Raw genomic sequence first — 22,646 nt, forward strand, 5'->3', positions numbered from 1 at the left:
CGTGGCGGTGTGAGCCTGGTGGAAGAGAGCCCGGCGGGGCCAGGCACAGGCACTGCAGCCCAGGAGGGATGGCCTTTCTAGGCAGTGTCTTGGGCGCTGGGGGCACAGGCCAAGGGAAGGGACAGACACCCAGGACACAGGCAGCCCAAGTATAAGCACGTGCACTTCGAGGGCAGGGGACAGGTAGTGGTCAGTCCCGCTGGGTCACACATCAGCACATACGGTCGGTCCCCTGCCCTCCTGTGCGGAGGGATGTCCCCAAGAACCAGCCTTTCCTCCAGAGCCCTGTGCCATGCAGCGTCTTCTCTGCTTCAGGCCCTCTCCAGCGGGCACCACGGCTGGCAGCTTTGCTGGCATGTCGCCAGCCAGGGATCCCAGGTCACCACCTCCTCCTCCTGTCCCGCTGGGTTTGGGGGATTTGCAGTCCAGCAGCAGGACTCTGCAGGGTCCTCATCACTTCCTCTTCCCACTTCCAGGTGCCTCTGCGATGTGTGGTGCAAGGGCAGTCAGCAGCCCTCTGCAAATTGCTGTCCTTCTGGCACACACTCATGTCACATCTTAATGCACACAATGCATCACATTGCACAGTGCGTATGTTACACTGGCCCGGCCTTGGCTCCCTGTCCCAGCGCAGCACGAAGCGCTGACAGAGCGGGGCAGGGGCAGGGGCAGGGCAAGCCCCAAGCACTTGGGCCTCCGGGCTGCACTGAGGCCCTGCTGGAGGCCGTGGTGCTGCTGCAGGGCCGGCCCGGTGCAGGGCGCTGGAAAGCAGAGGCTCAGCCCCATGCAGCAGCAGGCAGTGCCCGCCTGCCCCGGGAGCACACCAGGCCCCAATCCCCACACCCCTGCCGGCTGCCCGGGCACATGCCCCCAAGGCCAGCATGGGGTGCAGAGCCAGCCTGGACCAGTGCAGGTGCAGCCTGGGCTCAGCTCTGGGCCCCGTGCCCTCGCCCCTTGCCTGGGTGGTGCAGCAGCCCCAGGGGTGCCACAGGCTTGGGGGTGCCTGCCCCGTGCCCACCCCAGGGATGTTCCAACAGCTGCAGCCCAGGCCTCACACCACCAGGAAGGTTAAACCAGTGCAGGGATCTTGACAGCCTGATTTGCAGAGGCACTAGGAGCTCCTCGCTCCCACAGATATCCATGGAGTCTTGAGCAGTCAGTGCCTCTGCAAACCCGGTGAGTGGGCCTTGGAAATAAATGTGACCAGAACCAACACAGGGAGCCAATCCTGCCCTGGGCAAACCAAGTGAAGTCGCTCCAGATTGACCCTGTTGTACTCAAAAGCAGAACTGGCCCCTGAACCCCTCTTAGCTTCCTTCCCTGAGTTACAGGAAGCTGGAAGGAGAAATGGGCCTGACCCCAAACCTTGGGGAAGTCTGGACTCCTGTGTGAAGCTTGAGCCTGGCAAAATAAAAAATAATCCTGGGGGAAACAGAGGTCGCTGTCCGCCAAGACAGCTGGAGAGTGGGAGAGCCGCAGGATTTAGCTGTGCCCAATGGCTTCAGTCCGGGATCTCCTTCAGGGTCAGGGCTGTGAGAGTAATGGTCCCTCTTCCCTGCACAAGGGATGTTGCAGAAGGGAAGGCAACCCACTGATCAACTCCTCCAGCCTCAGACAAGGCCCAGTTCAAGTTCCCAGGGAAAGGGGATCCTTCTCCCATCCCAGCTCAAAGTCCCCCCTTGCCCCTGGAGCCCTGCGCAGCCCTCTTCTCCCTGCCGTGCTCCCCGCACCGGGGGGGCCTCCCTGCCAGCCACAGGCCTGCCGTAGCAAACAAATTCTCCTCGCCTTTCGCAGTCACCGAGATGCCGATCGCTGCTTCTCTCGGGGAGTTCCTCTTCTGCCACTTGCCCTCATGGATGTTGTACATCTCTACGCTCTTCAGGGGCATCAGATTCACTCCAACCCCTCCGATCACCATGATCCGCTTGCCCAGGGTGGCCTGGGCCGCGGGCATGGGAAGGAGGGAGTCCCACTGGTCGGCTTTGGGGAGTACACCTCAAAGCAGTGCATGGGGATGCTGTTGTCATCTCAGCCCCCGATGGCAAAGACCTGCCCTCCCACTTCCACCAAGGAGCAGTAGACCCTGCTGTTGGGGAGCGGTGCCAGGGATTTTCACTGGAAGTCTTTGAGACTGGCCACTTCCATCATGCACCGTCAGGGGCGAGGGCAAGCGTGTGCCGTGCCTGCCAGGGGGTGGTTGCACTGCAAAACACAAGGAGAGAAAAGCATCACACGCAGGGAAATGCAACGGAGAGAAGAAACCCCCTCGCCCACCCTGCCAGCGACACAGGCACCTGGGAACACCACGATCAATACCCCCATGGCCACGCCGTCTGCACAGATACTCGGATCTAGCTCCCGCACACATGTGCACACATAGAAGCAGGGCTGGCACCTTTCCGCACATCTCCATTAATCCTGCAGTTCCCCATCCACCAGAGCTCACACAGAGACGGTCCTAAAAAAGGAAAAGCAAATAAGGCTGGATTCAGTTCATTAACCCCGTTTCCCCGCCCTGAGTGACATTCAAAGAGAAGATGCTGCAGTGTCGGCGCTCTGCCTGGCTCAGGGCTTAGAAGGAACTTTTCTTTGTGCGATTCTTCTCCGACATGATTGGAAGTGGGAGAGCAGGTCTTCCTGCCCGGTGTCTACCTTGTCGGGCACCTGCAGAGAAGCCTGCCCAGGAACCTGTGCTAGGGGCTTCCAGCGTGCAAGCCCCCCAGCCCCACAGCCACGGCTCTCCGGCTGTGCCGCGCACGGTCTTACAGCTGGACTGGAAGGGACCCACCCAAAGAGCACCCCATTAGGAGAGAGCAAGAGTCGCAAACTCCCATTGTAGACCCCATTGTAGAGGATTATTGCTTCCTCTCCCCAAGGGGCTGCAAGCATGCAGACGAGAAGAGGAAACAACGGGAGACAGAGGCACGGGGGGATGCAGCGAGGCAGCTGCCCACCCGCGCACCCCGGCTGCATGGCGAGCGCAACCTTCATGATGTACCCAGAGCTGCTTTGCAGTTGGGCTGGAAGTCAAGTCGGGTTTCTCCCTCCCCTTGCCCCGCACAAACACAGGCAGCCACGCAACGTGGGTTGTGGGTGCTCACCTGGCTGTGGCACAGAGCCATTCTCTCCAGGCACCCCAAACTGGTCCCTGCAGCTTGGGCTTGTGGATGAACGGATATTTGTTACTAACAAAGGAAGCGCGCGCAGATGTTTACTGGCCCGTACAAGAAACCCTTTGCCCACCCCCCCACCCCCATTGCCCTCCCTCCATTTGACATATTGGTACCCAGTATTGAGTGTTGGCAGTGCTGTCGTGGTGACCATCTCCGTGTCTTCACCACGGAGGGGAAGGAGAGGGGGAGTAGGGGGCCTGGGGTCACACAGGCTGGGGGATGGAGTGAAAGCAGGAGTCCCGACCCCAGCTCTGCTCTGTCTGACCTGGAGCCCCCTTCCACTCACCCTTGGGAATCTTCCTGCCCCGGAGATGCTCCGAGCTGGCTCCTCCGTGCTGCCACGGCCTAGACAGCCGGAGAGCCCCCGAATTGCACACCAGCTGCCTGCCTCTCCCGGCCCCTGGGGAGCCGGTAGTTGCGTCCCTCGGCCGCGGGAGCGTGCTGAGTCAGAGGTGGCGATCTGCCCACAGACATAGCGACTCAGCGGGAGAGTCGGAAATAGAACGCAGGAGTCCTGAGCGAGTGGGATGGAAAGTAAAGTTTTAATGAGCAACGGCTGTTCACTCGCTGCTTCGCTCTCACGCGTCAGAGGAGCTGAAGGAAGGAGCTAGTCGCTTTTGAAAGCCATCGAGCTGGAAGGGGGCCTCAAGGGAACGCATTTAATACAGAGAGAAAGAAGGGGACAATCTTCTCCATGGAGGACTCAGAGCACAGTGGAAAGTGCCCAGCAGACGTGGTGCCTACCTGGTTTCCCTAACCCACAACATAAAACCTCCACTGCCCTAAGGCTGTGCGGTGCAGCTCAGATGCAGGTGACTGCATTTCCTCCGGTACCGGATCAGGCGCCACAGCCGCCTGGCACTTGTCACATGGAGCTGCCAGGCCCACAGCCTCAGCATCAGGGTTACAAAGACCGGGTGGAGGGAGAACGCCACGCCCAGCCACTGCTAATGTGGAGGGCAGGTCCGACAGATCCCAGATGCTTGTTTTGAAGGGTCCTGCTCCCACTGGCCAAGCCATGCTCCTGGGACCTGAGCTTGCCCCCTCTGCCTGTGCTGGAGGCAGGCGTCTGCTGGGTCCCTGCCCATGGACAGGCCCAGCGGAGAAGAGAGACGGGCCCTGTTCTGTCACAGCCATGCCCAGCTCTGTAGTGGCCTCTGCTCTCTTATTAGCCCAATTCCTTCAGAGGTGCTAATGACAGCCTCCTTGGAGGGCACTGTTTCTGCCGCACACGACTGAAACCTTCCCTTTCTCAGGGAAGCCCCGGGGGGCTTTGGAAAACGGGTGGTTTCCCCGTCTTTTCTTGCACAGGTTATGTGAGGTTTGTGCCTTTCACCCAGGGCTTGTCTACATTACAGGGCTGCTGTCAGTGCAGGTGTTCAGCCACCTCCCCTGACGGCAGAAGCTAAGCTGGCAAAAGGCCTCTTCCATCAGCACAGCTACGTCCAGAGCAGGGCCGCGGCTGGAAGAGAGATGCCAGCCAAGCCCTGGGATCTCTGCACACTGCCGTGCCAGCTAGACTGTGTACTGTCGTGTAGTGCGGGCTAATCCCCCAGCAGTCTGCAGCACTGACTCTGCCCAGCTCTGTTGTCCGTCCCTCGCAGAGGGATGTCGGGTAGCTTGCACCGGCTGCCTTCACTCCACACGGCTAATGTTTCTCTGGCAGTGCCAGCACCTGCCTGTCAGGCACAGATTGAAGTGCTGACCCTGGTGGCAAATGCAATCTTGCCTCTGCTGCTGTAGGGAGGATGAGCGAAAGGTAGGACTGGTCGCCTGCCCTGAGCTCAGCTTAGCAGAGAAACCAAATACGTGGGTCCAGCTTTTCCCTTTCCTGGTGATGTGGAGTTCAACACCTGGGTTGTGGATTTTCAGGCTCCGGGAAATTTCTCTTCTCTGCCGGGGTTGGTCTTGCTGTCCCTCTGCCAGTGCCTGCACTCCTCGGCCCTCACCATGGGGAAGAGCCACCGTGTTGTACCAAAGCAATTACGGTGGGGGCTGGGGCAGGCTGAGCCCAGGAGGGTGGGGGGTTAGGTGCAGGCCAGGATGACCTGTGTGGTGATACTGTGACATCCGAGACACCAGGGTGCTCTGGGTGCCCTTCCAAACTACTGCCAGGGGGTCCTATGACTGCCAGGACCGCCGGCTGGCTACGAGGCATTTGGACACCTTGGGTGCACCTGAGACCGCCGTGGTTGCCTTCTCTGCTGCCTTGGCTTTGGGCTGTCTGTGCAGCGCACCCAGACAGAAACACGTTGCGATGGATGGCCACAGTGCCATTGCCTGCCACCCGCTGCTCCTCGGTGAGTCAGGTGTGTGCCCACCCGCTATCCCCGTCGCAGCAGCTTAGGGGGTTAAAACTCCAAGTGTGGGGGGACGGGACGGCTGTGTCTGTGCCTTGGATTCCCTGTAGGGCTTCGCTGTGAGACTGTTGTTAAACTTCTTGGGCGTCTCCATGGTAGCCCCCTCTTCCTGGAGCCGCTGCCTGCTCTCGCCTAGTCCCCTGGGCCCCTCCATCCTCCTGCCGGGACACGGCTCCTCGTTAGGCCAGTTCGGGTGGATGGGCTGGTCCCACCAGTGCCCGCTCTCTGCTCCGGTGCAGCTGCCCTGGCCTCAACCGGAAGGGAAGCCAGGAGTCATCAGCACTTCTCTTGGCCACCAGCTTGCTCCTAAGAGCCAGAGGCACGTTGTCTAGTCATTGGGGTGGTTGGACATGCAATGTCCAGAGCCACAGCCAGGGCAGCCATCTCTCTCGGCCTGTACCTTGCCCAGGAGAAAATCTCCCCTCTCCCCACCCTGGGAGCTGGGAACAGGAGCTGGAGGATAGACCAGGCCCCAGTCACAGGGTCTTCTCCCAGCAGGTCCCTGGCCAGACAGCAGAGCCAGCAGCAAGGGAACAGGCGCCTCCCCAGCCTGGGAGCAAGGCAGCGCCAGCCCCAGCTCCCCAGGGAGCAGCGTCCTGCCCCCCCGCTGGGAGCCCTGGGGACACTGGCCCTGCTCGTCCTACTGCTGAAGGAGCCGTAGCAGACGCTGGGATTGTGCTGTGGTCCTCCCGGAGCAAAGTCCTCTTTCCACCCCCGCTCTCTCCCTCCCACCCTGTTGTGGGGTGGAGAGCGCAGGCCGCACGCTGTGTGCGGGCGCCCCGTTGCTTCTGCATCTGCAGTTTGAAATGAGGCAGTTGCCAACACCCTGGCTCCGGCCCTGCCTGGCCAGGCAAAGCCGTGCCCGTCAGCCGCTCCTGCTGCGAGCTAGAGGGGAGCCCGTGGCATGGCCCAGCCTTGATGACATCACGTGCGCTGAGCCTGGCTGCACACCAGCGCAAGCAAGGCCTGTGTGAGGCACTTGGATCACTTTCTCTCGGTCCCAGGGGCCAAGGGGGCAGCCTGGGCTGGGCCCTGCCTCTCTGTGGGGTGCAGTGCGGGAGCAAGTCTTCCAGGTGGCAGGAGATGTCTGCAGTAGGGGAAAGCGGCCTGTGGGCAGAGGCTGTGGCTCAGGGGTGTCCGTGCTGCATTCCTGGTCTCACGTGGCGGTGTACTGGTCGGTACTGCAGCATCTGGGAACACAGGGCACGGACCGAGACGGCTCGGTTGTTGTTTGAATGGATGGTCTTAAACCATGGCCAGGGGTTGCAGCCTGTCTGACACAGCAGGCAAGGCCCAGTCTGGTGGGTATACCCCACACGTCCCTGGGGCTGGGGAGGTCCTCGAGGTGCTGAGAGCTGGCCCCAGCCGGGCCGGACGCTGGACTCCATGGAGCCCTGCTTTGGTCCAGGCCGTGCTCTATCACCCATCTCTGGGGCGGCAGCACCTGGCTCCTGTCTGCTGTATCTAGCAAGACAAGTGAGCCGTGACGTGGTGGCCCGCTGGCCCTCGCTCAGCACTGCCCACAGTGGGAACAGGGCTTCACATTTGCCGAAGCCTGTTTCCCGTGGCAGGATGGCTGTGTGTGTTGCACATACCTCCATCTGGCATGGCCGAGTCTGACCCTGGCCAGCTGGGGAGCCGGGAGTGGCAGGAAGGAGAAACCTTCACCAGGACCAGGTGCTCTGAGTGGCAGCTCAGGCTACAGGTCCAGTGAGCACGTCGCCACGGCAAGCAGCCAGGCTTGGCAGTGCTACCGGCAGCGTGCTGAGGTGGAAGGGAAGGGGGCTCCTCGTTGATCTTCCGCTGTCCTTGGCAGCCGCGGCTGCAGGAATTGGGAGGAGCCGTGAGATCACAGCACAGAAATACGTCCGAAGTGCCCCCATCGCCTTGCTGGGGGTGCCCTTGAGGGAGGAGCACCCATGCGGTTTGAAGCCGCCAGGAGCTGCCTGCAGATGCCCTGTGCATGGAGGACAGCAGATGCCTCTGCCTGCCAGGAACAGCACTGGGGCTGGCCAGCGGCCAGGGCAAAGGTGTAGGGGCTGCGGGGCTGGGTTCCTGCGCCTGGTAGGGTTCATCTCTCCCTCAGTGGCCCTGGGGACACCCCTACTCACACAAGTGCAGCCCAGGGCAGGGAGTCATAATAACCCAGCTCTAGCATGTGGGGAATAACCAGGTAGGTTGTGCTGAGGGGGATGCCCCCTTTCCCCCTGGCAGGTAGGAGGAGACTGCGAGGGATCCAGGTTCATCTTTCCTATGTAGTCCCATTTGTTTTCCAAGAACAGCGGGAGTCCCTCAATCCCAAGTTCCCGGCCTGTCAGCCCAGAAGCTCTCCAGGCCTCCTGCACTGTGAATGCTCGCTAACAGCAGCTAATGCACATCCTGCAGCTGCACACTCCTGGCTCGCTCACGGTAACATCTAGGAGCTGGAAGCGAGCAAACAGTCTCCAGCAAGGTTCAGATGGGCCACAGAAGCAGGTGGGGGCAAAGCCACAGGACTCAAGAGCCCACTAAAACAGGCAGGGGCCTGGGAGGGTCTGTCTCCAGGGCTGCCCCTTTGCTCCATGTGCCGCTGCCTCCCCAGGGCACGTGGGGCTTGCTCTGGAGATTTTGGGTGTGTGGGTATCTCCAATGAGGATGTCCTGCTATTATAAACCACACATAGCTGTGTCCTGCACAGCCCCGCAGGTGAAATCGGTAACGCGTCACGGTGAAGGCAGCATGCAGCCCGTGCCTGCTCTGATGAGCTGTTAGTGCGCTGCATCTGCCCAGAAACAAAACAGGGCGAATGAACCTGGCCAGGCTGGGCGGGGCTGTGGGTCTGCAAGCAGGCTGGGGGCCCTTGGCAGGGAGGACTTCTGCTTGCATTTGTGTTCCCTGCTTGCCGGGGATGCTGAGACCCTGGGGGAGCCGGCTGCCCATCCTTGCTCAGATGCAATGTGACAGACACCAGAGCAGGCCTGGTCCCGCGCCGCTCTGCTCACGGACTTGCCTCCACCGGCAGAGATTGATCCAGGCCAGTGGGCTCGCTCCCTTGCAGGAAGTGGGCGTGCAGCCACCGTGCTCCGCCAGGGGACAAGCATGGGTGTGCTGGAAGCCCCAGGACCGGAGCAACATCTGTAATGTTACTTCCGCTGCCTGCCTCACCTCCTTGCTTCCAGCGGCATCTGGGTTCTCATGAGCTGCGTAAAAGCAGGGCTGGAGCAGAAGAGCATGCAGGCCCTCAAGTCAGCCTGCTTCAGCTTCCCAGTCAAGGGCACTTCCCAGGCCAAGAGCAGCTTTGTGCCCTCTTCTACTGGGCTGCAGCCAGCTGGCTCGGCACCAGGGTCAGACTTTGTGATGAGAGGGGAGAGCTGCCCTGCGGCACGCTGCACAATGGTTAATGTGACGCCCCCATGCTCCAGCCCGGCCCCATCCAAGCCCTTTGGGCTCCACGGGGGTCAGCTCAGTTGCTGGTCAAGCCCTGTGGGCTCGTGTGCCCACAAAACATTAGAGCAGGTGCAGAGGCAGCAGAGCCAGGGTCTGCCCGTGCCTCCTTGGCTGAGGGTCCCTGTGAAGCGCGAACGAGGTCCCGGTGTTGGCAGTGGCCAGCTGGGCCTGGGGAGCGGGTGCTCATTGCTCTGCTCCTGCCCAGGCCAGAGCCAGTCCAAGGGAGCAGGGCTTTGGTCTGGTGGCATCCCCACCCCACAGCGAGGATTGACTCAGTCCTGCTGCATTTCAGGATCTCCGTCTGCGATGAAGACAAGTTCCGCCACAACGAGTTCATTGGGGAGACGCGGATCCCGCTCAAGAAGCTGAAGCCCAACCAGACCAAGAACTTCAACATCTGCCTGGAGAAGCAGCTGCCGGTGAGCAGGGCAGGGAGCCAGGGGCTAGGCAGGCGCTGGCCCCATGTCACGTGGGTGGTAGTGGTGGGAGACCCCCATTCCTTTCCTCCCCCTGCCCTGTGTGTCCTGCAGAGCCGTCCCTATCAGCCTCTGGTGGCTTTGTCACTGGGACCACTGGGACTGGCCCCGTGAATCTGAGCTGACACTTGACGTGTTCCCTGGGCTCCACCAAGTCAGCAGCAGAGGTAGGAGCAAAACCCAAGAGTCCTGCCCTGGGCCCGTACTGAGCAGCGCCTGTTTCTTCTCCCCGTCCCCCCAGATAGATAAAACAGAGGACAAGTCCTTGGAGGAGCGGGGCCGCATCCTCATCTCCCTCAAGTACAGCTCACAGAAGCAGGGCCTCCTGGTGGGCATCGTCCGCTGCGCCCACCTGGCCGCCATGGACGCCAACGGCTACTCTGATCCCTACGTGAAAACGTGAGTGACATGGCTCAGGGAGCAGGTGGCTGCCGGGCTGGGGCCAGGACCAGGGCTGCGGCTTGCAGCAGGCTGATGCTTTGGGAGCCCCTGCCTGCCTATCCTCAGGCACATGGGTTTGGGCCCTGGAGCTGCTGGGGGCTTTTGTGTGCTGAGCGGCTGGCATGAGGGGGCAGCTCTGCAGGGCACGATCGAGTGACCTTCCTGCTGCTGGATGCAGTGATGGGCTGGGGCAGGCGTGGGGGGCCAGGGCTGTGGGGTTGCAGCCTGTACACATGGGAGGAGAGGGGTTTCCATCATCCTGCTCCACTCTGACAGGGACAGGGGAGCTGGATGGGATAATTGAGGTGTTTGATCCTGATTAGAGCCTGATTAATTCAGCCTGGTGCTTCGCATAATGGGAGCTCATCTTGTGCAAGGGAAGGGCGAAGGTACCAACTGCACAACAGCTCGGGTCAGGTCTCTCAGCAGCAGACAGGGCAGGTGCTGGCAGCCCAGGCCACTGTGCAGCGAGTCAGCAAGTGTCACGGAGCCACACAGCGGGTGCCCCGTCAACAGCTGTGCCCGCCTTCAGGGGCATAAAGGGGGCACTGGTGCATTGCAGGGCTAGGGCCCGAGCCTTTGCAAGGGGCCAGCTCAGAGCCTTTAGCTTCTCCCTGATCTGCGGGTGCCAGGTGCTGTCCCTCGAAGAAGGGCTGTTGCAGGTCTCGGGGGTGCCAGGGGCTCAGCCTTCCCAGATGCGGTGCAAATTCCCCCTCCTTAGCTTGGAGCCATTCTGCTGTAGGTGGGAATGGGGGTCTTCAATTCCCACAACACGGTGCTGAGCTGGGCTGGGGAGATGCCAGCAGTGGCTGTGCAGATGCTTGTAGCTTAGCACGTGTGCACGATCTGCGAGGAGGCAATTAGAGGCTAAGAATAACCAAGGAAACGCGGCTCCCCTCGCGATCCCTCTCCTGAGAGCTGCCTGGAAGCTCCGTCTGGCTCGGCAGCTGCTGTGTGGCGCATCCTGGGCTTGGCCGGTATCTTCCTCAGCAGCCCGTTACCTCAGACAGGCGTCGTACCAGCTGGTGAGAGCTGTGATGCTTGGCGCTGAGGCTCCAGCTGGTGCTGGGCTTGCTGCTGTGCCTGTGGCCTGCCAGGCGCCTTCTCAAAGCACCACGTGTCTGAGATGTATTCACAGGCCTCTGGGAGGTGGCCAGGGCACTCTGCGCCAGTGTGTAGCTGCTGGGCTGGGGAAGCGCACTGACCTCTGCCTGGGCAGCCCAGGGCCTGTGGCAGGGTGTGGCGGGCAAGGGGGCCCTTCCAGGAGGTGAAGGCAGCACCTGGCTGAGGCAGCAGTGCAAGGGGAGATGTTCTGGTTACCCCAAGGGTCTGGGGAAGAAGGAGCCAGGGCAGATGGGCAGGAGGGAAACGGGCTGCCATCCCTGCTCTTGGGCTGTCTGGTGCAACTTCACCAACACCAGTGGAGTGACTCCTGCTTTACAACCCTCAGGCCCGCGTGCAGGGGCAGGGGAGTGGAGGTGCTTGCCCCGCCAGCGCTGGGGACTTGGGCCCACTCCTCTGTGGGTGAAATCGGGAGAGCTTGGCACAGGCACATTTGGGGAGAAGGTGCTGCTGATGTTGCTCTGTGCAGCCCCGAGCCAGCGCCTCCCTCACAGCTGTTCCCTGCAGCCGCTGCCAAGACAGTTCATTGAGACGAGGCTTCGGGAAGGGGTAATTAGGGCTGGAGCCCTTGGAGAAGGAAAAGGAGCCTTGGCTGCACTGCAGCTGACAACACTAAGGCTTGCCAGGCCTGGGCCCCGGCTGGGGGTCCAGGAGCAGGGGCGCTTGCAGCACAGGGAGCTGTACAGGAAAAGCCACGGCCTGGGATTTGCACTCTCCCTTAATCTGAAGGAACTGCCCCAGTTAGAGAGCACCTTTCGCCCACCCCATGCACCCCAGAGGGGAAGCCATGGGGCCAGCTTGTCTTGCTCTCCTTTGTGGCAGCCCCGTCCCTCCTGCCCAGGGCTGTCCTGACCCTGCAATTGCCCTGCTGCACAGCCGTCGGGCTGAGGTTGGGTCTCCGGCTCCCCAGCATTGTCTAAAGGACACTTCCCCTCCTCCCAAGCTGCCGGATGCTCCCGTTGCAGGGTCCTGTTAATCCTCCATCCTCCTTTGATCCTGGCTCCTGCCTGCCATGGCCACAGGGCCGATGTCCTGCCTGGGCCCAGCCTTAGACCCTTCCTGCAGGGACCCTGCCCAGGATTGCAGTGCTGTGCTGGTGCCATGCGCTCCACGCTGCTGCCCCCTGGGCTGGGAGCTGGGGTCCACACAGCCCTGCCTGCAGACCCAGCCCTGCTGGGTGTAATGGAGAGTTGAATCCGCTCTGCTCTGAGTGTGCCCTTCCCTCCCCTCTCTGCCTCCACCCAGTTAGTGCCCAGCTGCTCTGCCACCCTGCCAGGGCTGCTCACATTGTGCCTGTCTCTTACCAGCTGTAAACAGGCTGCAGGGCGCAGGGCCTGGCAGCCGCTGATAACCTGGCTGACCCCGTGCCTGGTGCAGCGTTCAGGTGCTGAGCTGCTGCCAAGGGATGAACGTGGCAGGTGCAGGAGAGGCGCACGCTGCCCTGCACATGGGGGACAGCAGAGAGGGTCCTTCCTCTGCCTGCCCAGGAGCCATAGCAGCCTGAGCCTGGCCCAGTCCTTTGGCTCTGAGACTAAACTCAGCTCAGCAGGCCAGCCTTTGGGTGCGCCAGACAGACAGGTGTGCTTGTGCAGGGTCTTCACTTCACTGCAGTTCATGAAGGGGACTGTCCATGGTGTCTCCCTTGCTCACGGGTGCTGCGGGCTGACTCCAGAGACACGAGCCCTTTGTGCTACACGGTTGTCCTGGCACCTGCCTGTTGCACGGGACTCAGGGTGTGACTGCAGAGCAGGGGCAGACATGGGTGCTCTATTCAGGCCACATCTGGGCAGTGCTGGGAGAGGAGGGCCTGGGCACAAATGGAAGCGTCTGTTGGAAAGTGCCATGCTCTGAGCTGCAGCAGGCGCTCCCCGGGGATGGAGCCTGAATTCCCACCTTAGGGCACTCTCACAGACTCTGCAGTGGGGGAATCGGCTCCATGCCGGCCTCTACGTTTGCTCCCGCTCGCCCCTCCAGCAGTGTGCGAGTGCATCAATGGGTAAAATGCTTCAAGCAGAACGGTGTTGGGCTTTGGAAACAGGTGTTCATGCAGGACAGTGGGCTGGGTGCTACCGCACTGCATGGCTGCTGCTCGAGTGCCCGGCAGTCTGGCTCTGGCGGTACTTTTTGTTGGCGAGGCTCCTCCGTTGTGGGCGGGCTGGCAGTGCGGCCTGAGTGTCCAGCCACTGAGTGATCCTGGCAGACAACTGGGTCTGCAGCCAGCATTTTGGGAGGGCAGAGCTTGCTGGAGCTCAGCCGAGGTGAGGTGGCGTCTACATGATAACTTTCACTGGGGGGGTCTCAAAGCAGGAGGCAGGTAAGAGCCACCACGTTTTGCAGAGGTGGAGGCCGCGCTGCCCGGCAGTGCCACAACCTGCCCTCCAAGTTGGTGGCAGCGCTGGACACGCAGCTCCAGCGAGTCTGGGGAATGCTGACGTGAACCAGAGGTACAGGGCGCCTGCCCGGCGGAGCTGGCTCTGTTGTGACCAGGGCTCTGCTGTGATTACAGCTACTTGAAGCCAGATGAGGACAAGAAGTCAAAGCACAAAACAGCCGTGAAAAAGAAAACCCTGAACCCCGAATTCAATGAGGTATGTTCGCTCCCTCCACAGCGGTGGCTGAGACATGGGGGTCCCTGACGAGGCTCCAAAAAGCCTCGTTCATCAAGATGACAAGCCCATAAATCACGTCAGTGCTCCGTGCCAGGGGGCCTCCAGTCCCAGCCGGCCTCTGCGTGCCTGCCAGTCAGCAATGGATAAGTGCCCGTGCTCTAACAAGGCTGCCCGGGACCCCGTCGCCCAGTCTGGTCAGTGCAACTTCTTCACTGCGAGGCTGAGGCTGGTTCTGCAGCTTTGCTCCTGCTCGGGGGTTTGGGTAGAAGATTCGCTTCTGTCTGCCTTAAGGGCTTACACGGCTCCATCACCGATGCAGCTGAGTGCCCTGGGAATGGAGCCCTGGGGTCTCCCATGCTGCTCAGGAACCCACATGTGCTTCTCTGGGCAGCTGCCCCGCCTGGCCTGGTTGATGGCGGGGCATCACACTTGGGGAAAGCCTCTTCTCCAGAGTTGCCTGACGCAGAGCAAAGCCTGCCGTGGGGCACCGAGCCCCTCACACAGGCCATGGGGGCAAGACGAGTGTTTCCCAGGATCAGCAAAGGAGTCTGCTCCGGAGCATCTAGGGCACGTCCCATGAGCAGGTACAGGTGGCTGGGTGGCTCCCACAGGCTGCTCTAGCACCCGAGACCATTTACATCCACCCTTGGCACCTTTCGGTGACCTGGAGGGCTTGCCCCAGCACCTGGCTGCCCCTGCCAGCTGCTGGCTCGGTCCCTGGTCAGCACTGCCTTGAAAGCTCCCCCGCTGGTCAGACGTGATGCACATTGCCAGGCTGTGCTCTGCCAGCGGTGCTGGGGAGGGTGCTGCCTCCTCACCTCTGTCTCTTCGCCCAACAGGAGTTCTGCTATGAGATAAAGCACGGGGACCTGGCAAAAAAGACCTTAGAAGTCACAGTGTGGGATTACGATATTGGAAAATCAAATGACTTCATTGGTAAGCAGGACCCTGCCGAGGCCGGTCACTCTGCAGCCCTCTGGGCCCCTGCATTGTCATGACTGGCTTTTCTCCAGCTGCTGTCCTGCTCTTCCCTCCTTCTGCTCCGGTGTCCTTCCTTCTGCCTCTGCCCCTTCCCTCTCCTTTCCAGGTGCTGCCTGCCTGGCGCTGCTGCCCTGCTCTTGCTCTGTCCCTTGGTCTGCCCCTGATCCTCGGCTCTTCCCTCCCGCTCTCCCCTGCACCCTCATTTCTGCTCCTTTTCTTCCCTCTGTCTCTCCTCTCCCCTGCCCTCCCCTCCAGCCTCCCACTTTCCTGACAACTTTTCTCCTGGATTTCTCAGACCCTTGCCTGCGGCGCCCACCCCCCACCCCCCGCACTGTTCTTGTGCTTCTCCGGTCCTGTCCATCTCCACCTTCCTGCGCTCTCCTCCAGCTCTGCCGTCCTGTTGCCTCTTCCCCTTGCATTTCCCTTCTGCTTTGCTCTTTTCTTCTTTGGCTCCTTCGTGTCTTCTGTTTCTGCTTCTCCCTTTTCCCCTTAGCGTTTTCCTCTCCCCGCCCCTCTTTTCTCCGCCTTTTTTCTGCTCCTTCCTTCGCGCTGCTGCTGCTGTTCCTGTCACTTGCACTGCTTCCTGCTCTCCATCTTCTCCCACTTGCTCTCCTCCTCTCCTTCTGTTCTCCTCCACCTCAACCCGACCTTCAGCTTCAAAACCAGCTGTGCAGCAAGCAGGAGCACAGGTAAAGGGACTTGTATCTCTGTTCTACCCCTTCATCAAAGCCAGAGGAGCGTGAAAGTGGGGGTCTGGTTTGTCTTTGGTTTGAGGCCCGTGCAGCTGGTGTCCTCTTGCTCGTGCCCCTAGTGATCTGCTGCCAGGGCGAGCTTGTTACCTCCCAGCACCCTCTGGGTGGAGGGTCATTTCCAGCCCTGCTCTCTCTCCACCTCTGCTCCTCAGAGCGTGTGGAACTGGCCCCGCGATGTACTCGACCTTCCCTTTCTCAGCCTCCTCCTCTTCCCCCCACCGCCCAAGGGACCTGCAAAAACCAAGAGGGTTTCTAGCTGAACAAACAAACCACTTGTCACTGGATGCTGCTGAGGAAATCCAGTGCGCAAGCATGCAGAAGAGGAAACAAAAGGAGCATGGGAGGGATGGACGATGGAGCCAGTCACTGGCGGGGGAACGGGGGTGCAGCCCTTGTGTGTTTGGCACAGGGAGCTGGAGATGCAGGTTCTCCCCACCCCCCGGGGCTTTGACCTGGCATCTCACCGACCTCCTTGCACAGTGCTGCAGCCACCAGGCTCCAGGAGCCCCCTCCGGTGCCTTCTGGATCCAAGCCCCTGCCCCCTGCCCAGCACAGAAATTTCTACCCCAGAGCCGCAAAGGTCCAGGCTAGACACTGCTCCTGACTAGGCCAGCAGCCATCTCCAAGATCTCCGTCTCTGGGCTGCCCACAGGTCAGCCTTAGGAGGAGCTGGGCGTCCTGCAGAGCTGCGTGTCTCCCCTGATGTGCGTGGGATAGATCAGCAGAGCCCCCCTCACACTCACCCCTCCGAGCCGGCTGTTTCCAAACGCATCCTGGTAGCTGGAGCAGGTTTGCAGCATCCGGCCGCGTAGCGCTGGCTGGAGGCAGTTGGTAGCACAGCAGTGTTAGACTTGTCTGCCTCTCTGCTGGCACCGCTTGGCTTACTTCCCCAGCCGAGCTGACTGTTGGCGTGTCCCTTTCTGTTAAGGTGGAGTTGTGTTAGGAATTAACGCCAAAGGCGAGAGGCTGAAGCACTGGTTCGACTGCCTGAAAAACAAGGACAAGAAAATAGAGCGCTGGCACACGCTAACGAACGAGCTGCCAGGGGCCGTCCTCAGCGACTGACCCCGAGCACAGGCCAGAGACCTCGCGGAGAAGAGCAGAGCTCTCGCAACCTGAACCAGGAACAATTCATGCCTTTGGACTTAGAGTTTACTTACTCTGCTAAAAGGGATGGCGATACCAAGCCAGCAAGGAGCGGCTTGGCAAATCCCATCGATGGCCAGACTGCAGGGAAAGACCAGTGAACGAGACAACATTGATTTTCTCTGTTCAGTGGGTTGTCCCTAGGGTTTTCTTCAGGATGCCTCTAAGCACCTATGCTCTCCAACACACACACGACACACACCCACGGTGTGAGACGACACAAAGCCTGCATGCACTAGAATCCTGACTTGTTTCTAACTATTTGATATACTGGATTATCTTCTTGCTGCCTTGCAATTCAGTGGCAAAATGAATGCATCACTTTGTGTGTGTAGCTAATATGAGCAAAAGGCATTATTTATTAAACATGGAACTATTTTACTAAGGCGATTTGTGCCACGTTTCTGGTTGTTTGTCACTTTCTGTGGTTTGGGCCTAACGAGTCTTTATGCATTTAAACCTCTCCTTCCGGGGTGCTCATGTTCTCTGCGCTCAAGAGGCCTCTCTGCTTTTCTCTTGGAAACGGGACGCTTGTCCTGGCTGACAACCTGCACCCAGCAGGCTGAAAGGGCTGTGCAGTGAGGCTGGGCAGTGTCCACCTGGGAACGGCAGAGGCCCTTGCAGCCTCCTCAGAAATAATACACGGTCTTGCATTTACTATTTTTGATCCTTTTAAATTTCCAAACATGACAGCCCGGTCTGTTCTAGCACTGACGGCTGCTCCTCTACAGACAGTTGAACTCCACACTGCGCTTCCACACAGCTGCTATGTCAGAGAAACCATGGCTCTTCCTTTCCTCCTGGGAGCTAAACAGCTGGGGTTGAACAAGACTGTGCTTCTCTGAAGTTTCCTGTCCAACGTTAGTATTAGTTTGTGTATTCCTTTTGGCATGGAGACAGTGAAGACAGGACAGAAGCCTTGCCACCGGCTAGGTGTGTGAGGGGGGTTAGGCTTGTAGGCTGAAGAGTCCCTGGGCCCAATCCTGTCTTTGTACATGGCTGAGATCAGGGAGAATTGCGCAGTCCCAGAAGACAGAAAATGCAGCTTGGTCTTTTCCTTTTATTCAGTCTTTACCAGGGCAAACAGCACATAGGGCACCCACCTGCTCCGCTCTGCAGTGCTCTTCTTTGCCTCCATGCTGGCTTCAGTCAGCATCAAAAGAACTAGGCCCCGGATTCTGCACTGTAGAAATAAATGGGATCTTTGTAGGAGCCAGATCAAATCCCCACTGCAGCAAACACCACCCTTCTGCCCCGACCATCCATTTAGTGTCAGGACCTCCCATCACAGAGCTGGTCTGAGACTGCATCCAGCAGCGGTTCTGAACCAAACCCCTCTGCTGGCCCCCGTGCCGTGCACTGACTCTGCTCTTCATTAACTCTAGCTGGTTCTGCTTCCTGACCCCGGCACAGGTTTTCCAAGCAAGCACAAAGTCCCAGATGAGCTCAATGTGTCGCCCGTTGTCAGAACCCTTGGAAATGTCCATCCTTACATTCGCTCTCCCCTTTCCATTAGCTCCCAAACATGGCCTTGTGTGCTGAACATCCCAGTCTGCAGTTCAGGTGTTCTTTAGACTGAGTGTTATGTTTTCCCATTATAATGAGGCTAAACCTTGTTTAATGAGGGGCAACCATTCAAAAGGTCATTGTAACAATAAATTATGTGTAGTTCGTTATACAGATATGCATGAACTGGATTGGCATGCCAACAGTGTGTCGAATTAGATTATCTTAAAACTTTGCTCTCTTCCCCCACCCTATAGTCCCAGCACTTTAAAATACAGCAGGGTAGTTAGGGCCCGCTTTCCCCCTCACTCCCCTGTAGATCCCATTTGAGGGCACAGACACTGCATACTTAGTGCCTCTAATAAAAAAGGCTCTATGAGTGGCCCAGAATAATTGGCAAACCTCCCTTTCCCACCAGGCTGTTTTAAATGTGCCCTTTGTTTCAGCACCTATGTGCCATAATGCTGGTTTATGCCTACAGTGGAGCAGGACCGAACGCGTGGAGTCTTTCTTTTTTTGTATTGACGTCTTTTTTAACTGGACTGTATATATATGTATACACACGCTGCATGCACGGTGGTGGTTGTCATGCAAGGACTTGTTAAATGTTTGATACCAATGTTTTGCTACCATGTGAAGGCTGCAGAAATTGTCCTGAACCTGCATCCTACCAGACTTTTGTATCGCAGTATTACCTACCTGTGTACTTTTGTCAGATTTGTTAATATTTCTAAATAGAATCCACAATAAAAAGGGAAAAAAAGGTCATGTGTAAAGGCTCAGCTCTCCAGTCTCACCCTCTCTGCACAGCGATTACACAAACTCAGTCCCCTACGCCACGTCCTGCCCGCTCCAATGTTTGGATGACCAAATGAACAGGGCACAGACTTTTGCCTCCTTTGAGGCTATCAGACTGATCGGTGTTTTCTTTCTGGTCACGGCAACAGCAGCCTACCGTTTGAACTAGAAAATGTTTCCTTTGCCAGTTGCAGAGCTGAGAGCCAAAACCTGCCTGCTTGTCTACGGATGAGTGCTTCCCTGGGGGTCAGCGGGGCAACCCAGGTGAGAAGAGGGCAGGCTCTGGCTCCTGGCTTGTAACAGGACAAGGAGGGGATGTCCCAGGTGTATCACTAAGGAATGTTATTCAGTTGCTTCCTTTGGGTTGTTTTCCAAGGCGCACTGGCCCCCGGTAGAGCGCTGAAGTTGGGCTTCTTTGTTATGTTGCAATTAGCAGCCGGTGCAAGGAATGAGGTCACAGAGGCTTACGAACCCATGTGGGAAATGAATGGCAGGAGCAGATGAATTAAGCAACCAAGAAGCTCCCACAGTGGCAGACAATAAGGTGTGAAATTCAAGCCAAGAGGTAGCAGTCATTAGCAGAGGGCACTTAGAATCGGGAGCGAGGAATGTCTCCAGTTTAATCTCAGCTCTCGCTGTGTGGCCCTGGGCAGAACCATGCAACTCCTTGGCCTCCACCGGCCTCCCCAGCTGTAGAAAGGGGACAGTGATCTACCTCACCAGGGTGCTGCAAACTCGGGAAATTCAAAGCACTGCACAGGCAGGGCTCTGGCTAACAGATGGGAAGAGCCCTGGGTGCTTGGAGCTCCTGCAAGGCCTTAGTCATTTCCAGGGGTTTCTATAGCACCAGTACCAGGCGCACGGTGCGAGGCAAGAGTGCTCTGCCGGTGGTGTTGCAGGGTGGCTTTATTTCTAGCATGCTAAAAGGCAGACAAGGTTCTTTGGGTAAATGCGGTCTCTTTCGTTAGACCAACGAAATAGTTGGGAAACTTGTTTCTTTGCAAGCTTTTGGGCACAAACACCCTTCTTCAGGCATAGGGAGAACACCCCTGTGACATGCTGAAACACCCTTTCCAGTCCTTCTGGTGACTGAGCGCTAGGCTTGCCAGGATACTCAGAGGAGCAGTGACACCTTTACTAATTCCCTGGTCAGCTCAAGGCTACACAATGACCAAGGACTCATTTCTGCGCAGTTGTTTGGGGAGTGAGCGCTGAGATTAAAGCCACCTTTAATGGAATGGGAAGATTGAACGTGGCAGTTCCAAGGGGTTGAGATCAGAACAAGCTGAGCAGCTCGACCCACCCCAGGAGTGACCATCCTGCTTTCAGAGGTGCCACTTAGAGAGGGGAGTGCAAGCACTCACTCTTCTTTTTTTAGCAACAGGAAGCAGTTGCTCTGCATGTGAGACCTGCTGAATATCCCCTGGCGTTCTCTAAAGAGAGCCTCTCTCCTCAGCGACTCCTTCCATGGTAATGAGCATAACCCAGCATGCATCTTCCCAGCTGCTTACAGAGGCCCAACAGTAAGCCGGCAGCGGCACTTACCTCTCAGCATGGTGCTCAGCCACCTTTCCTTGCAAGGGGGAGCGATCATGTTCTTGCAAAAAACAAAGTGCTCCGGGTTGCAGAGCTGTGCGTACATGATGCCACACTGCCCTGGCGAGCTGCGCACCTGGAAATAACACTGTGTCGGGTGCATCTCGATGGCACTTAGAATACGATAAGCTGCAACGAAAGACGCGGGTGTCTTATGTTTACACGACTGACCCAAATGCACTGCCGTTTCTAACAGATGGGCCTTTTCTTTTCCAAACTGCCACAGCGTAGTCTCAGTGAGGCTGCAGTCAGCTCAGTCAAACCAACGGCTACTGGATGTTTGCAGCAAGCCTGTTGTTGTTTTTAAACAACTGACAGACTACACGGGCACTAATACTGCGCCAAACCTTCCCCCAAGTGTCTGCCTCTCAGCTTTTAATCCAAAGCCTGTCTTGGTCTAAGAGCAGCTTCAGATACTACTACAGTTCACCAGCGAGGACCTTGGAATAAATCTAGCTGTGCCTAGGATACACTCGAGGGTGGGGGTTTTTTTAGTAATTTTCTTGTGTGTGAGCCCTGCTTATTCTGACCCGCGATCCCCATGGTCCTTCTGAGCACAGGGATGATACTTAGCTCACGACTCGTATAGTAAAACTGGCTGATGCTGCAGGGGCTGGCTGGCTGGCTGGCTGGGGTTTTAACGGCAATCGTCTGTTTGTAGTGATACTCCGTTGTAATGTCAAAGGTTAATATTATTTTTGGAGTTAATTTAAGCAGCAGGGGAGAGCATGTATTGTATTCATGTACCAGGTTTGATTTTTGTCTTTTTAAAAAGAAATAATAAAAATTACAAGCAGCTTCTGCACTGAGTTTGGTGTGTACTCGTCAAGGGATCCCACAGGCTGCTTTGATACAAGGCACCTGAACGGGCTCCTAACCTTCCCTCCACACTCGCCTTGCAGATGGCATCCGGATTGGTATTGCTCCCCGGTCTGAGGCCGGAGCAAACTCAGTCCTTTGCTGGCCTCCTTCACGCACACTCGCTCACGCTGCCTCCCTCTCACAGAGACCTCTAGCATTATACCATCACCGGGCCATACGCCACTGGCCTTGCTCCTCTCGAGCGACCTTGGCCCTCTCGGGCCTTCAGGCTTTGCTACTCACACTCTGGCACTACACACGCAGCAACCTGGCGTAACCTTGTGTCAAACGCTGGGCTGCTTCTGCCCCTAGCCCCTCACCAGGCAACTAGCTTCACTCTTGGGGGCGGCCCATGTACTGCCCTTCGAGCCGCCCTCAGAGCCCTACTTTGCGCCCCACTAGCACAGTCCTTCAGGTGCCCAAGTTGCACCCTACTCTGTGCGGGCCCTCACACTACTCACATAACTCTACCTCCTTTGGGGTCTCCGAGGTCTCACACCCCTGCTGGGCTCAGGTGCTTCCCTATAAGCATGCCTGGCCCCTACTACAACTCTCTACACTACCCACCAGTTGGTGGGGCTTGGGGTTAAGGTGCCCCTACCCGCCTTACACCAGGGAGGTCACTGGCCTGGCATTTCTGGGGGCTGTTCAGCCCCACCAGGCCACCCTTCCCTGGCAGGGTGCAGTTTTCAGTCATGCCCAGGACCATGGGGCCTTCTCCATTCCCACAGCCCCAGCCTTACCTCCAAGATGTTTCAGGAGCAGTAGCTCAGCCGGGTGATGTTACTCCCTCAGCGGCTGCCAGCAAACTGCTGCCCCAGCCCTGAGCGCTGGACTCTAATATCACCACCGTAATCAAGCACCTGCCGACTGCCTGCTTCCCCCCGCTTTAAAGTAGCAGGCTCCAAAGGCGCACTGCCACAGCCATGTAATACTGGGGGAGGGTATGAAACCAGGGGCATGCCTGCCTTCCTGGCGTGCTCAAGACTGTTCCCAGGGCCTGCCCAGGGCATGTCATGCTCTTTTACAAGATGATAAAGGCGAAGAGTTTCAAATGTAGGGTAGGGCCCTGAGCCCCCAGTGGCACTCGCTGGCAATGGGGTTGCTGTTCCGTCCCCTAGCAGCCCCTGAAAACCTCCCCGAAGTTTCATTAATAAACAGCTCGGCCCAACCCCTAGTCCCTGTCCCTGGTCTGTCCAAGAAGTCTCGGCAGCTACCCTCTCACTTGACCATAGTGTGTCACAGGTGTGCAAAGAGCCAGGGCTCTACGGCTGTGAGCACACAAAACCCTGTATCATATCCTTGGCCACTGTCCCTGCACGCTGCCCTCCCACCCCAAACTACTCCTGAGCTTATCCACCCACTGTCACTAGGTTTGCCTTGCTCTTGTCTGTTGGTG

General features: G+C 58.3%; 1 protein-coding gene and 1 long non-coding RNA gene across 4 annotated transcripts; one reads left to right on the top strand and one right to left on the bottom strand.

Annotated features, from left to right (window-relative positions):
* Positions 1-6: 6 nt before the first annotated feature.
* LOC112551219 lies at positions 7-3,597 on the bottom strand. 3 transcript variants are annotated; one of them, XR_003095445.1, is made up of 4 exons: positions 3,460-3,597; positions 3,102-3,160; positions 2,447-2,458; positions 7-2,202 (listed from the first exon to the last, which is right to left on the bottom strand). It is a non-coding gene; the product is annotated as an uncharacterized LOC112551219 (long non-coding RNA). The 3 variants fall into 3 exon arrangements; XR_003095442.1 differs by having other exon boundaries at positions 2,396-2,458; XR_003095439.1 differs by having other exon boundaries at positions 7-2,458.
* Positions 3,598-5,430: 1,833 nt separating this feature from the next.
* On the top strand, positions 5,431-20,329 carry LOC102380604 (double C2-like domain-containing protein beta). Its single transcript, XM_025210845.1, has 6 exons — positions 5,431-5,473; positions 9,221-9,378; positions 9,677-9,834; positions 13,505-13,586; positions 14,447-14,543; positions 16,269-20,329. Exons 1-6 carry the CDS (start codon positions 5,431-5,433, stop codon positions 16,403-16,405), a joined length of 675 nt encoding a protein of 224 aa, XP_025066630.1. The 3' UTR covers positions 16,406-20,329.
* Positions 20,330-22,646: the final 2,317 nt, after the last annotated feature.

The sequence above is a fragment of the Alligator sinensis genome, unplaced genomic scaffold (genome assembly GCF_000455745.1).
Source record: "Alligator sinensis unplaced genomic scaffold, ASM45574v1 scaffold118_1, whole genome shotgun sequence".
NCBI lineage: Eukaryota > Metazoa > Chordata > Crocodylia > Alligatoridae > Alligator > Alligator sinensis.

Bases quoted from the DNA above. Each gene is read 5' to 3' on its own strand.
- LOC102380604 (XM_025210845.1), top strand. From the start codon at position 5,431: ATGGATGGCCACAGTGCCATTGCCTGCCACCCGCTGCTCCTCG. The intron at 5,474-9,220 runs GTGAGTCAGGTG...CCCACCCCACAG, and splicing joins CTGCCACCCGCTGCTCCTCG to CGAGGATTGACTCAGTCCTG. The intron at 13,587-14,446 runs GTATGTTCGCTC...TTCGCCCAACAG, and splicing joins TGAACCCCGAATTCAATGAG to GAGTTCTGCTATGAGATAAA.